The sequence below is a fragment of the Aotus nancymaae genome, unplaced genomic scaffold, assembly GCF_030222135.1.
Source record: "Aotus nancymaae isolate 86718 unplaced genomic scaffold, 86718_ANA_hifiasm-v0.15.2.pri h1tg000004l, whole genome shotgun sequence".
NCBI classification, from domain to species: domain Eukaryota; kingdom Metazoa; phylum Chordata; class Mammalia; order Primates; family Aotidae; genus Aotus; species Aotus nancymaae.
Window position 1 is genome coordinate 25430800 of NW_026988415.1, and position 16681 is coordinate 25447480.

A 16681-nucleotide genomic window follows, 5' to 3' on the forward strand; every position below is an offset into this window, starting at 1 on the left:
TCTCTTATATGTAACTTTTCTAAACTTCGGTGTGACTATTATTATCATTGGTACTGTTCTGAAACTCTGAAACATCTCTCTGGGATTTTTCTGCCTTGTATTCTTTTAGAGAATCAAGAAACCAAGCAACAGCAAAGCAAGAAACAAACTAAACCAAATATCAGGGCTTCAGCAGCCTATGCACACAGGTGCATGCACAGGCATATCACAGGTTATACATGATCTGGCAGGGCCATCCACTCAGGAGAGAATAAGAATGAAAGCCTCTGGAGTTGTGCCCAAATAAACACAAGGGCCTTGCATAAAGTTCAGCAAATGAGAAAGACAAAAATTGTTCATTATGTTATAAATAAAATATTGGACCTTTAACTTTTTCATTAGGATGAACTTTAGAACAAACATCTCCCCTTCTTCCACCACCAGACATTTAATGTAAAAAGGGGGAAAATGTGATCCTTGTTAAAGTGCCTTTTGGGGGCAAAATGCTTTGTGGGGTAGAATTTTCCTTAACCAGGTGCCTACTACATTCTGCAGCTTTGTGAAGCCAGCTTTCTCTGTAGCTGGGCATTACATGGCTTATGTCACACCACAGGCTAAGTGCTTTAGGTGATTTAACTGAAGGGTAAGTATTTAAAAATATTTAAAAATAATTCTATTACATCAATGGAAAATAATGTTTATCAAACCACTGTTAGCAACACCAATATATTTTCAAAAGGTTAAACATTTATCAAGAGGAACTTGATAAAGGAAATAGAGTTGAAGTAAAGTTAACTACTATGAAGTAAAAAAAAAAGTGAATCTATACTTATTTGAGCTTTAAAAAACAAACAAATAATGGCAAGAGAATACTGTGTTATATGATTTCATGTATAAAATGTTTTGGGTGTTTATGCATAGAAATGTATAAATAATTATTTGAATGCATCATAATAAAATATTTATATCAATATTCACAAAAAAAAGAAATACATCATCCTCGTTATTTTCTAATACTTTTAAAGGCCTGCAGGCAGAGAGAAGTTTGGAATTATTTTTCTTCCAGTGCCACCTTTTAACATGAATCTGTACCAGTTTAAATTTCCAAAAGTGGAGAATGATCATTTCAGTGCAGCTTTCTGAATCATTGTAGCATTTCTATGGGCAACAACAATAAAGCTGTCCGCTTGTTTTTTGGCATGTGTGCTTCTACCTCTGGTTGGGATATATAGTTTTGGAGCTGCTGTCTAAAGAAATCAGTTTTCAAATCAAGAGAGTTGATAGTGATATTCCAGATGTCTCTTCCAGCAGCATGCATTTTGCTCTCTGCCTTCCCTGATGGAACAGATCCCTCTGTGCCACTGACTATGTGATTGTAAGATGACAGCTAGGGAAAGCTCAGAAAATGAGAGAAACAAATGAATCATTTAAAAATACCATCATTTTAATGGCAGCCTTACTCAGGACAAGTAAAAAATATCTGCAGGGCAATTAGAAAAGAATTTTATTTTATTTATTCCTACCTCTTAGTGGAAGGACTAGAGGGCTGGCCCCAAGCTGTCTTATATTATTGCAATTTGGTCCCTGTAGTATCAGTAAAGAGTGAGCATGGGAAGAAATGAGTTCATATTATATTTGTAAATGTTGCATGTGATCTTGTTTCATCCTCTGAAGTTCATAAGGCATGCCATCAGAGATCCCCAATGTGTGTGTTGTGTGTGTGTGTGTAGGAGTTACTGTTTTTAAAATCGCCTTTATTACTTGATATCACTGAAGATTGAAGGGAAAGTGACGTGACTGTGGCAGTCAAGTCCCTAAATAAAAGATGATGTGCTTGAGTTTGAGAAGTACTTCCAGGTTGGGCACAGTGGCTCACGCCTGTAATCCCAGCACTTTGGGAGGCCAAGGTGGGAAGATTGCTTGCAAGCCAGGGGTTTGAGACCAGTCTGGGCAACATAGTGGGATCCCTGTCTCTACAGAACATTTAAAAATTAACTGGACTTGGAAAGAGGATCCAAGATGGCCAAATAGGAACAGCTCTGGAGTGCAGTTCCCAGAGAAAATGCCAAGGGTGAGTGATCACTGCATTTCCAAATGAATTTTTACTGCCCACAGGCCAGGAGATTCCTGGGCGGAAAAGCACCATGAGTCTCCAGCATGCCTGTTTCAGCTGGTGCAGTGGGTCTCTGCACAAAAACTCACACAAATCCAGGTGCCATTTCAACTGGTGACTGGAACACCTGAGAGACAGAGTCACCCATTCAACTGAAAAAAAGGGGGCTGAAACAGGGAGCCATGTGATCTGGCTCTGCTGGTCCCACCCCCACAAAGACCAGCAATCTGAAACACTCTGATTGAGAGTTTCACAGCAAGTACAGCTGGACCTGGAATGGTCCAGCTCTGTGGGGAGAAGGGCATCCACCATTACCAAGGCAGTCCACCACTACCGAGGCAGTCCACCATTACTGAGGCAGTCCGCCATTACCAAGGCAGTTCTAACTATACCTCTATAAACAATACTGCAAGGGAGTTTACACAGCAGCTGGACAGAGCCCACAGCAGCTCAGCAATGCTTCTGCTGGCAGACTGTGACTAGGCTACCTTCTTGCTGGGTAGGGCATCTCTGAAAGAAGGCAGCAGAATGACAGGAACCTATAAATAAAGCCCTACCTTCCCGAGACAGAGCACCTGAGGAAAAAAGGCGGTTATGAGTTCCACTGCAGCAGACTTAAATGTACCTGCCCAGCATCTCTGAACAGAACAACGGAGCTGATAGCTCAGCACTTGAGCTCCTATAAGGGACAGACTGTCTCCTCAAGCAGCTCCCTGACCCCTGTATAACCAAAGAGACACCTCATAAAGGAGAGCTCAGGCTGAAATCTGGCAGGTGTCCTTCTGGGACAAAGATAACAGAAGAAGAAACTGGCAGCAACCCTTACTGTTCTGCAGCTGCTGGAGGTGATCCCCAGGCAAGCAGGTTCTGGAGTGGACCTCCAGCAGTCCTACAGCAGAGGGGCCTGTTAGAAGGAAAACTAAGAAACAAAGAAATAACTTCATCAGCAATAAAAAGGACGTCCACTCAGAGACCCCATCTGAAAGTCACCAACCACAAAGACCACAGGTAGATAAATCCACAAAGATGGGAAGAAACCAGTGCAAAAAGGATGAAAACATCCAAAATCAAAACGCCTCTCCTCCTCCAAGGGATCACAACTCCTCACCAGCAAGGAAACAAGACTGGATGGAGAATGAGTCTGATGAATTGACAGAAACAGGCTTCAGAAGGTGGGTAATAACAAACTTCTCTGAGCTAAAAGATCATGTCCTAACCCAATGCAAAGAAACTAAGAACCTTGGAAAAAGGTTTGATGAAATGCTAACAAGAATAAACAGCTTAGAGAGGAATATAAATGAATTGATGGAGCTGAAAAACACAACATGAGAACTTCACGAAGCATACAGAAGTTTCAACAGCCGAATTGACCAAGCAGAAGAAAGGATATCAGAGATTGAAGATCAACTCAATGAAATAAAATGAGAAGGCAAGATTAGAGAAAAAAGAGTTAAAAAAAAAAATGAACGAAGCCTCCAAGAAATATGGGATTATGTGGAAAGACCTAATCTGTGTTTGATAGGTGTACCTGAATGTGATGGAGAGAATGAATCCAAACTGGAAAACACTCTTCAGGATATTATCCAAGAGAACTTCCCCAACCTAGCAAGGCAGGCCAACATTCAACTCCAGGTAAAACAGAGAACACCACAAAGATATTCCTCAAGAAGAGCAACCCCAAGGCACATAATTGTCAGATTCACCAGGGGTGAAATGAAGGAAAACATTCTAAGGGCAGCCAGAGAGAAAGGTCGGGTCACCCACAAAGGGAAGCCCATCAGACTCACAGCAGATCTCTCAGAAGAAACCCTACAAGACAGAAGACTGGGGCCAGTATTCAACATCCTTAAAGAAAAGAACTTTCAACCTAGAATTTCATATCCAGCCAAACTAAGCTTCATAAGCAAAGGAGAAATTAAATGCTTTAGTAACAAGCTATTGCTCAGAGATTTCATCACCACCAGGCCTGCTTTACAAGAGCTCCTGAAAGAAGCACTGAACATAGAAAGGAACAACCAGTACCAGCCACTCCAAAAACATACCAAATGGTAAAGAGCATCAACACAATGAAGAAACTGCATCAACGAGTGGGCAAAACAACCAGCTAGCATCAAAATGGCAGGATCAAATTCACACAGAACACTATTAACCTTAAATATAAGTGGGCTAAATGCCCCAATCAAAAGACACAGATTGGCAAATTGGATAAAAAGTCAAAACCCATTGGTGTGCGGTATCCAGGAAACCAATCTCACATGCAAGGATACACATAGGCTCAAAATAAAGAGATGGAGGAAGATCTACCAAGCAAATGGAGAGCAAAGTAAAGCAGGATTTGCAATCCTGGTCTCTGATAAAATAGACTTAAAATCAACAAACATTAAAAGACACAAAGAAGGGCATTACATAATGGTGAAAGGATCAATGCAACAAGAAGAGCTAATGATCCTAAATATATATGCGCCCAATACAGGAGCACCCAGATACATAAAGCAAGTTCTTAATGACCTACAGAGAGACTTAGACTCCCACACAATACTAGTGGGAGACTTTAACACTCCACTGTCAATATTAGACAGATCAATGAGACAGAAGATTAACAAGGATATCCAGGACTTGAACTCAGACCTGGACCAAGCAAACCTAATAGACATTTACAGAACTCTCCACCCCAAATCCACAGAATATACATTCTTCTCAACACCGCATTGCACCTACTCTAAAATTCACCACATAATTGGAAGTAAATCACTCCTCAGCAAATACAAAAGAATGTAAATCATAACAAACAGTCTCTCAGACCACAGTGCAATCGAATTAGAACTCAGAATTCAGAAGCTAACTCAGAACTGCACAACTTCATGGAAACTGGCTCTTGAATGTTGACTGGATAAACAATGAAATGAAGACAGAAATAAGGATGTTCTTCTAAACCAATGAGAATGAAGACACAACGTACCAGAATCTCTGGGACACATTTAAAACAGTGTCTAGAGGAAAATATTTAGCAATAAATGCCCACATGAGAAGCAAGGAAAGATCTAAAATCAACACCCTATTATCAAAATTGAAAGAGCTGGAGGAGCAAGATTAAAAAAAACCTCAAAACCTAGCAGAAGACAAGAAATAACTAAGATCAGAGCAGAACTGAAGGAGATAGAACACACAAAAAACCCTTCAAAAAATCGATAAATCCAGGAGCTGGTTTTTTGAAAAGATCAACAAAATAGACCACTAGCCAGATTAATAAAAGAGAAAAGAGAGAAGAGTCAAATAGATGCAATAAAAAATGATAAAGGGGATATCACCACAGATTCCACAGAAATACAAACCACCATCAGAGATTACTACAAACAGCTCTATGCACATAAACCAGTAAACCTGGAAGAAATGGATAAATTCCTGGACACTTACACCCTCTTGTGTGAATAAATCTCTCCATCTTTCTAGAGAATCTTCTTTTGCCTGCAATATGCATGAATGGCCTTTGAAAGCCAAATGAGGATTGATGCCATTTATTGATTACCATTTAAAACACAACTTTCTAATCTCTAATTGTTTTTGAAAGAAAAATGCTTTCCAGTAGAACAAGTATCTCTTATCTGAGGGTCCAAGTCTGGTGTCTTGATGTCCTAAGTGGTTAATTACTTCATATAGAAACTTCTGGTGTCTTGATATCCTAAGTGGTTAATTACTTCATATAGAAACTTCATGCCTATTGGGATGGTGATCATAAGCTCTGCTGAAGGTTGATACCAAAGTAGATTTCCATGGAGCTGATTATATGCTGACTACTCATCAGATGGAAATCCCTGGCTTCTAGCCCTGATAAATGTGACTGATTTTATAGGGGGAGGAAATTGTTTTTAAATAAGCTTCTGGGACTGCCGTAGTAGTGAGGGTCAAGGCCAGATTAATCCCAGAGGATCTTCATGTCATTTTGATGCTTCCAACAGTGGCCTTCTCTTCCCAGTTAGGGATTATAATCTGCTCAGTAAATAGGTGGTAAAGGTGAGATATAAAGATCTTGAACCAATGAGAATTCTTGAAAGGGTCCCAGAACTAATACGTTCTCTTTCAGGGAGTGAAAACAGTTTTTAGTTAATTGCTGTAATGTCAAGAAACGCACTATTCCTGATTTCCTGTGAAGTAATTGGACAAATCTCATGATAATACACGTAAAAACGTATTCCTTATTGATTATTTAAAAAACAGGTTTAGAACCACCATTTGTTTACTCTAGACCTTTGAGGAAAAATCAGCAATTATATCTGTCATTCAATAACTTAATTATTGGTTGGAGAGAGTGACTAACTACTCTACCTACTACCCGAGTGACTTCTGGATCATTGCTACAGCTAGTTACTGTGGTTACAGTAGCAGGCAGTGGTAATATTATAGACCATGTCCATTTTCTAATCTAAATCAACATATTTTTCTTGTTGAGGTAACTGAAAAAACATTTTAGTTCTTAAAAGCTCTGCTAGTATTCTTCCTTATAGTCTAGTTACCACAGAACAAAGATCTTGATGGTTCATGTAAAAGTGGTTTGTCCCTCATATTATCCTTCTATAATTTCCTGCTTCAGTTTCCTTTCATCTTTCCTCTTGACAGACTTTACATAGCTTTACTAACTTTTGGTAGTGAACAATCTACTGTTTCCCCAATAAGATTTTGCCTATGAGGAATTGGGGGAATAAGTCTATCCAAGAAATTAAAACAGTTATCAACTGTCCTGAAAATGAAAGTATCACCATGTACACAAATACTTGATACAATTTTAGTACATCTCAATAGACAACCAACGTTTAAAATAGAATATATAATTTCTTATAGTCCATTACTCATCAGAGTGTTAGAGTCTATTGCCTAACTTATGTGAAGCTCTGAGATGTAAAAGCACTGCTTTTGTAAAAGCTAGAAAGGAGAATAAATATTATTTAGTTCAATCCCCTCATTATTCAAGTGAGGGGACTGAAGCTGGTAGAAGTTAAATGGCTTACACAAGGACAATCAATCACTTTGTGGCGGGGTTGGGTTTAAAACCTGGGAGTCCAAACTCAGTGCCCTCGACATGCAACTTGTTATGTCTCACTCAAGTCTTGGTTCTAAATGACAATGAAGTAGATCACCAACCAAGCAGCCCAGTATTTAAGATGCTCTCCTTAGATAGCATTCCCACTCTTTCCCAACTCTCCCTTAAAAGCACTGTGAATTTGCCTTTGTGAGAAGATGATAAAATAAAAATCAGCAGACTCAATTAACTGCAAAGCACTTACTCTGAAAAATTCTTTTGTTGAACCAGAGTCCAGGGTCCCATATGCAATTTCAGTCTGTTTAGCTAAGTCTTCAGCACTCTCTATGGGAGAAACCATCCTCTCCACAGTCAGGAAAGCAGCGAGATTGGCAGTATAGGAAGAAATTATGATCAAGGTGAAGAACCACCAAACCCCTCCAACAATGCGCCCGGAGAGTGATCTATAAAACAAAACAAAAACAAATCCAGACCCAGAGGGGCCAGATCTAAGTTTAAGAAATCCTTGTCTTTATTTCTGGAAAGAGGAGTGGTTTTAGTATAGCTGATGAAGGAAGGAAATAGATGATGGGCGGGAATTAAAACATTAAACAAAGATCATGTGTTAACAGCAATATGCTATGTCATGATGGCATATTATAATGGTGCATGCATAATACTCTTCAGGCCTATACACATTTCAAAGCAGGATTTTCTTTTTAAAAAATGAGGTGGGGTCTCATTATGCTGTCCAGACTGGACTTGAACTCCTGGGCTCTAGCTATTTTCCAGCTTCAGCTTCCTGAACAGCTGGGACTACAAGTGCACTCCCAGCAGGATTTTTCCTTTTAATTGAAGGAAAAAATATTTTTTTCTATCTCCTGCTTCCACAGGTAATAATTTAACTTACTGAGTTCTCTTCCTATGAACTTTGCTGGGCATACCTGTAGAAGCAAGTGGTTCTCGGCCTTGGCTGCACATTAAAATCACCTGGGATCTTTAAAAACAAAAAAACAAAAAAACTCATGCCCAGGCCGACCAATTAAATCAGAACTTGGGATGTAGGAAGCAGACATTTAAAATTTTTAAGACTTACTAGGTGATTACAATGTGCAACCAAGATTGAGAACCACTGCTATAAGGTAATGTCATGAGAGAAACATAGTCAAAAACCTCCTCTCACTTGAAGATAAATGGGTTGTTGCTGGAAAATGAGCACTATTCACATTGAGTTTAATAAATTTAACAAAGACATTGCCATTTTGTGGAGTTGGTCACCCATGAGGCAAAGAGCTAGGCGATAATATTTATCATCTCCATATAAATAGCTCTTGGGGCCCAGGAGATTAGAAACTTTCTCCTTTTACAACTAAGCCTTAGCCACACAGGGCAGACTCCAAGTGAAATGGGAAACTACCTGATTAGAGGCTTTAAAAGGCTTGCTTCCTCCATACCCCCCTCCACCCACACAGGCAAAAAATGAACACAAAACCATCCTCCTGGTCTGATGGAGAAATTCTACTGGAATCGCCCTCTGTATTGTCTTCAGGAGGCTTGATCAAAATGTAACACATTACTTCAATAGCACCCACTGGGGAATGGGAAAGAAGATGGGTACATTTTAATAAGGGGAAATTTTTGTTCTTAAATGTTACTGTGCATTAGCGTTACCTGAGGTGTTTGTTAAAATGCAGATTCAGAATAGCTGAATGTTCAAGAATCTGTACTTCTTAAGCATCACAGGTGATTCTGTTGCAAGTGGTCTACAGACCAAACTGAGAAACATTGTTCTTCTACATCAGTGATTCTCAATTCTGCCTACATATCAATATCATCTAGGGAGCTTCAGTCAAAACAAAAAGACAAAAAAACCTTGTCTAGGCTTCATCCAAGGCCAATTAAATCATAACCCTGGGGAGTTAGGTCTAAGCAGCAGCACTTTATAAAACGCTCAAGGTGCAGCCAGGGTGGCAAGTTTCATCCTACATCGTGAGTGTTCCTCACGGACAGGGACCGTAGGAAGTTATTGGACAGTGTGAGGGCATTGAATGCTCAGTGATGGGTAATGGCTTGTACTAAGGAAACTTCATCTCCTTCACAGTGTTGCTGAAGGCTGGCTCTGTCTGCAGAAATGAAAATCTGCTCCCTAGGTTTTATAAAACATTGCCACATCATCCTTAGGATAATTCTGCTGTGTGGCAGAGCTCCATCCTAGTTACGCTATGTTCTTCCATGCCCAGAAAAGCTCACAGGAAGAGAACCCACTCTGTCATAAAGTCAAGAATAGGCGTAGGAGCCTGGCATAGCTCCAGGCTCTGTGGGAAGAGGGTAGTTCTGGGCTGAGAGCCGGCAAATCAAGCTCTTCTCTGTCTGTACCAGGATTTCACCACTTTGAAGCAAATTTAAATTCCTGTGTCCCAAGATAACCTTTTTCTGGCCTCTGGAAAACTCAGTTGTTTTAGATGCTACACTCTGATTGAATAATTTTGGCAGGTATTTTGATAAATATTTTTTATTGGTTAACTATAGAGAACTGATAGGATTTTTATTTTAAATCTGCAATTTGTGTTGGTCCCTGGATTCCTAAGACAATCCTTACTTATTTCCTGAACAAGATCACTTTTAGCTTTATGAATCTGAAAATCTGCTTTGCAACAGATTTTTCTAACGGTTACCCTATCTCAGGATTTCATCTGGGAACATTTCTCTTTTAATCAGAAGTAAAAACATCTGGATGATTCAGTCAGAAAAGAATGTGTGACACTTCTGAATGCTATAAGTATACAGTGTTTTGATTATGCATTTAGACCTTTCATACTCTTTCTTCATTGTTGCCATATACATTTATTCTGAACTGATTTGACTGTATAAATTTGCTTTATAAAAGATTAACACTCCAAAGAAACATCCATAGTAATAGAGTAACAAAAATGATAACTACTATAGCTAATACTTATTGAGCACTTCCTGTGTGCCAGACTCTATTCTAATTGCTTTACCTGTGCCAACTATTTTAATCCTCCATCCCTATGGTTAGGTACTATTTTAAAGATAAGAAAACAGAGGTATTTTACAGATAAGGAAACTGAGGCACAGAGAGGCGAGGAAGGAAATAAAACATCTAAACTTATATGCTAGGAAAGAAATACCCACATTTTTATAGAATAAAATACTCATATTTTGTGTAAGAAAATCCTGGTGTGTAAGCTATAGAAGTGTAAGCTACAAACACTGAGAAATATAGTAGCAGGAAAACTAAACATATTTGTATAATTATTGTTTATTATCTGTTGTTCATTTGGGACAGAACTGTGACTGTCATTTTTATTTGGAATGATGAGGTTTTGCCAGACCAAGGAGAAAACTGACTTTGGAGTAATTCCAGAATCACAGTTTGATATGGAAAGAGGTATATTTTGCTGCTGTGAATACTAATGGTAGTTTATGCATTGTCTACTTGACAATGTGGAGAAAAATACAGTAATTTATGGAAATTACACTGTGCCATTCTATTGAGGCTAATGGACTGTGGCTGTGTCAGTCTGATCTAAAATCAAGCCTGCACATCATAATCTGGTTATTTTGGCCACTTTAGTACTGACTCAGATCATCATGTGGTTGATCTGAATGACTCAGCTGTTGGTTGTTGACATGACTGAAAATAAGCCTAAATGCAAAATGGTGATTTTCATGGCCTCTTGTCTACATAGTTATTGACTTTGGCAATTTTGTGGTTAATGTCGTGATATACCTATGAGCGTGGAGAATTTGGGTGATTACCCACATAAAAATGATATAACAGTTTCTGCATACCTCAGCAGATATGGAAAAGGAGCTTCAGTGGAATCAGTGTGGAATCCACAGCTTGCATTCAACATTCTCCCTTCAAAACAGTAGTAGCTTAGAGAAAAGATGGAATTTTCACCACTTTCTTCCCTTGCTGAGCATAAGTGCCTCAATCCTTTCACTGAGAAAAAGTGCCGAGGAGCCCACAAGGAAGAAGCTCCATAGGCATTTTTACATTTACCTTTTCTCATTAGGGAAACTATAGCCACTTAAACACACATTTCACATGGAGGCTATATAAAAAGTGACTGATGGGTCAATCCCATCACATTTTATAAAGGATCTATTAAAATAAGACAAGACTTTATAGTTGAGTTAAAAAGACCTGTCATTTTCCAGTATCTTTCCCTCCATTAATGCAGCTACAAAATTTTTAACATTCATTTCAAATGGTTTTGTTGCACAAGACAGATTTCAAGGTTAGCATAATGAAATGGCTGTAAAATGCTGCACATTTAGTGTTTATAAAAGTGCATTATAAGAAGCGTATCATACCTTTTGAGGAAATGTAAGAGGAGGCGTGAAGTTAATGAAAGGAAATTAGCAACAAGAGGAAGACAGACATATAAAAGCACTGCAAAATACGTACATCAAATAATATACAATGCTCTTGTTATCTGCAATAATAAAGAACTAGAGTTTCTGAGTTAATAATAAAATGTATTTTACGACCTCTGAAATGATAATAAAAGTGAGCTATGTGCTGTAACCTTTATCTTGTAAGTAAATTTTATAATCTTCACTTTACTAGCTTTATAAGACAAAGAGCTGGGACTGAAAACAGCTTCTCTTTTGTAGAAACTCTTTATCATTCCTTTTTTTCTCTTCTTTCTTCCAAAGTATGCATCATTTCTACACTTCATTTAATGCCATGTCTGTGACAGATTTTTAAAAAATGTGCAGAATCAATCTTTGGTTCTTACAGTCTTCTCTGATGGGAATAAGTAACCATGTCCCAAAGACTGAAAACTACAGCTTTTAGCCGGAAAAGCCATGAAATAGTTGTAATAAAAATTCTGCTATTATCTCATTAATTTATTATCACATCACTACTACTTTGAAGTGAATTTGCAGTAAGATAAAGACAGTGGTCATACATCAGCAGAGGAAAGGGTATGCTTAAAATAGAGCCCAAAATCCTATTGTCTTTGATCTCATTTATTTTATACCCTTCATGTCTTTTATTATTCTGCACATACTTTTCATTTTAAAGGAGGATCTATGTGTCAAACAATCTGGACAGATCTCCTGACCTCTCCAACAAAGTACTTGATATATTGAAAACTTAACAGGAGAGTAACACCTTGGGAAAAATCTGTACACTGCAATCAGGTTCAAGTTAGTCTGTTCTTTCCATTTTCTCTGTAACAATTTCCCCAACCCTCAAGGCTTCAGTTTGTCTAGTCCTCAGATGTCCCTGCAGCTGCACAGAAAGTCAGCAGGGGGAGCATTTGTCTGGAAGGACTTGGACTCTGGACTGCTTAGTGGTTCTAGCCAACTTTTACAAAGGAAATAAATTTCAGATTAAAAATAAAGTTACAACCTCCAGCCAATATCAGTAAGATACGGTGGAATAATACAATAAATATATTTGCAAGAGGTATAATCTTTAACAGAAGCAAAATCAAGAAGGAATGTTGCTGGTTATTTCTCATCAGAGGTCAGCTCTTCGATACTAACTGATATTTCAACTGTATTCCCAAGGAGTTTTAGTAACTAAAATGCAAATGTTATGTTATATTAGCTGTTAGTATTTGTGAAACTAGCATGATTATGTGCAGCCAATTTAATAATGACAATAGCTATCATTTATTGAGAATTTACATGCTAGGCACTATGCTTTTTGTTTTACTGAGGCTTAGCAAGGTTTAGTGATTTGCCCCAGGTTACACAACTGCTAAGCGGATTGTGAATCTAGTGAGGCTAACTCCAGTGCCCACATGCTTAACCACTATGCTTCTTCCATCTGGCTGTCCCCACTGCCTGTCTTCTTCCCCACTCAGGGGGAAGAAGGTTGAATTGAATCTCTCGCACCTTCTACCAACTCCTCCTAATGAATCAGTTTGTATGTAGACAAAACCTCAGCTTATTATATTGAATACCCTCTCTAGAGTTGACTCAGCCTCCAGCTTCATGTAGAACAAAGTTACTCACTCTGAACAACTGGGGTAGTTGAAAATATCAAATCTAATATTGACGTAGACTCTTTAAGCTTCTAAGTAGCTGTCAATAATTTGGTGGAAATGTAATGATGCCATCAGTTTTTCTTATGATGTCTTGTTGCTGATTTCCCAGTCTTTTACTTTGAGTGTACACACTTGATAATATTTTAAAAGCTCACTGCCTACTTTCATCGAAAACCAGAAAAAAGGTAGAGTTTCTTCAGAGGTTGGAAGAATGGAAAACAGCTCTTGTGCCTGAGCATGAGGAGAGGAATGGAACAAATGATACAACTTCAGGCTAGTAGTGGGAGGCAGTGTGCAGTAGTAGAAATAATTGTACTGCTGCCTCTTAAAACCTCCGTGACCTTGGGTTTCATCACATCATCCTTTGGGTGCTGTTCTCTCTTCTGTGATGTGGGAAAAACCAGCATGACGTGGAAAGGGCATGAGTTTTGGAATCGGAGCTTGGTTTGTACTCAGGCTCTGCCATTAGCTGTGTGACTGGGCAAATTATTTAATCTGACTGTCCCCTTCTTCAACTTAAAAATAAATATAATGCCCACTCTGCAGTGGTGCTTTGAGAATTAAAATCCATGTGATAATGCAGGTAAAGTGCCTACACACAGCGGGAGCAGAGAGAACGTGTTTGTTGTCTCTCTACCCCCAGTAAATGGAAGTAGTTGGGCTAATTTATCTCTGACATCTCCTCCTGCTCTAATACTTAAATTCTACCTAAAAATGTGTTCTCGTAAGAGAAGACTCAGAGTGTATAATGCATGCGCACATTCTGGGCTTTCTGAAGAGTTTGCATTCCAACCGTGGCCATTAAACAGAAATAAAGTATACTGCTGATGTTTGCAGTCAAGGAAACCACAAATCTTAGAGTAACAACTATGTTATTATCAGGAATTTCTAAATCTGTTAATAGTTCTAGAAACATACCACAGTGATTGCTGTTATATAATTGAGCATAAACATATAATGAATAGAGCTCTCAAGACAAGGAGAAACATGTTTCCTCTTCACTAGTATATAAGAAATATGCCAAGAAGTATAATATTTTATTAAAAGGTTTAAAGGCATAATTTCTTTAGAAGGACACACAAAAGACGGTATTGGAACAGGGATCACCCATATGGTGGAAAACACAGAGCTCATAAAGGCAATAATTTATTACTTAAAAGTATAGTAATAATAATACTTGTTACTCAAGGCCAGTGTTATTCTGTAGGTTGTGTGCCCTATTTCTGGGTTGAATTGTAACCAGAATTTTAAAAAAGACACAATAGAAAGTTTCAGAGTGCATTGCACATTGTAAGGGTAAAGTATGGTGGACCTTTGTTACGTACATATATGTATACTGAGTTGTGATGGAAAATTTACTTCTTACTGTGGGTCATGGTAAAAATTTTTGAAAGCCATTGCTCTTTTTGACAGTGTCTAGTGTAGTATAACATATATACTTAGAAAAACAGCATTTGATATATCTCAGTGCCAAAGAAGAGCCACAGCTTAAATTGTACTATAAGACATTAAAAAATCTGTTCAACTTGTCATTTTCAGGCCATAATCTTTAAGTTATTACTTAATGAATCAATATGCATAAATACTTCTAAAAATGAGAAGAGTCCTTTTTGAGTATGCAGAGTAGTATGCAGCACTCCAGTGGGGATACCACAAACTTAGTTCTGAAAATTCACTTACAAAAACCAATAAAATCTCTAGCCTTAATGACTCTTTAGTATTGTCTGAACATAAGATTACCAGCCACGTTTAAAATCATTCAATTATAGGATCATTCAGAAACCATAGTCTCTTGAAGCGAACATTTCAAAACATAGACTAACGAAACAAATTCCCAGATAATGCAAAAAATGACACACATTCTAAGCACAAAAGGAACAGGAAGTGAAATAATTTAGAGAATGTAATCAAGCAGATTGAGGAAAACAAAAAAAGTGTGACTTCAGTAAATGAGGCATGCCCCATACAGACTATTTTAAAAAGCTGCTGAATATGGTTACCAATTAGTTATGCTGCAAAGCCTCTTTTTAAATGTTTTATGCTGCAAGTGAATAATCTCAAAATGAAGTATGCTGTAAAAACATGGTAGGAATCTTCTGAGTTTTTATATTTCACATGAAATTCTCTAATATGTTTGCACGATTGACTCTCGTCAGTTTAAGTTTAACAAAACCTACAGCTTTGTTTCAAAATATAAAGATGTTATATTCACCTACAATATATTATGATTAAGAATTCACCATTTGTTTAGATTTAAACTAAGTTTGTGAGGCTCAGGACATTCATGCTCAGTATTTTGCTTTTCTTAGGTAAAAGTTGCCTACCATAAAATTCACCAATATAAGTGTACAATCAGTGGTTTTAGTAAATATAGAGTTGTGCAACTATCATCACAATCCAATTTTAGAGCATTTTTATCACCCTAAAAAGCTCCTTAATGCTCATCTGCAGTTAATCCTGGCAGGCCTAGGACTAGGATGAGGCAAGTGAGGCAACTGCCCCATATGCAAAATTTAAAGGGGCATCAAAATCTCATAAATCAAGATAAATAGAATTTTAGTCCAATATTTAAAAAGTTAATGCATGATATCAAAATTTTAAATAAAGCTTGGATCTGATCCCTGTGCTTCCTCTACTTAGCCTTACTTGCCTCACCCTAATACTGGCCTGATTATCCCCTTTCCGCTCCCTTCAAGCCCCTGGCAACCACTAACATATTTTCTGTCTCTGTAGATTGCCTATTCTAGACAAATGGAATCATACAATCAATATAAGATATTCAATAAATGGGATTCAAATGGCATGGCATGTTGCTGTTTGCATCTGGCTTATTTTACTTAGTATAATTTTTTTTTTTTTTTGAGATGGAGTTTTGCTCTTGTTGCCCAGGCTGGAGTGCAATGGCACGATCTCGGCTCACTGCAACCTCTGCCTCCCAAGTTCAAGTGATTCTCCTGCCTCAGCCTCCCAAGTAGCTGAGGTTTCAGGTGCCTGCCACCACGCCCAGCTACTTTTTTGTATTTTTAGTAGAGATGGGGTTTCACCATGTTGGCCAGGCTGGTCTCAAACTCCTGACCTCTTGATCCACTCGCCTCAGCCTCCCAAAGTGCTGGGATTACAGGCATGAACCACCGTGCCTGGCCCAGCATAACATTTTTAAGGTTCATCTGTGTTGTAGATGTGTCAGTAGTCTGTTCTTTTTAATTGCTGAACAGTATTCCACTATATAGATATAACATATTTTCTGTATTCACGAGTTGATGGACATTTGGATTGTTTTTACTTTTTAAATATTATAAAGTTACCATGAATGTTCATGTATAACTTTTTGTGTGAATATGTTTTCTTTTCTCTTAGGTAAATAACTAAGAGTATAATGTCTATGTTATATTTTAAGTATATATATCTGACTTGATAAGAAACAATCTATTTTCCAATGTGGCTGTGGCATTTTGCATTCTCACTACTAATGGATGAAAGTTCCAGTTGTTCTACATTGTCATCAGCACTTGGTATTGCCTGTCTTTTTGACTGTAGCCATTC

At 38.0% G+C, this 16681-nt stretch overlaps 1 protein-coding gene across 5 annotated transcripts in view; it reads right to left on the reverse strand.

Annotated features, from left to right (window-relative positions):
- The window catches only part of GRIA3 (glutamate ionotropic receptor AMPA type subunit 3), a 335194-nt gene that overhangs the window by 61586 nt on the left and 256927 nt on the right, over positions 1-16681 (reverse strand). For all 5 annotated transcript variants that reach the window (XM_021676443.2, XM_012475444.3, XM_012475435.2 and 2 more), the window contains one exon: positions 7372-7570. In XM_021676443.2, the coding sequence (XP_021532118.1) occupies positions 7372-7570 (199 nt within the window). The remainder of the gene's footprint in view (positions 1-7371; positions 7571-16681) is intronic.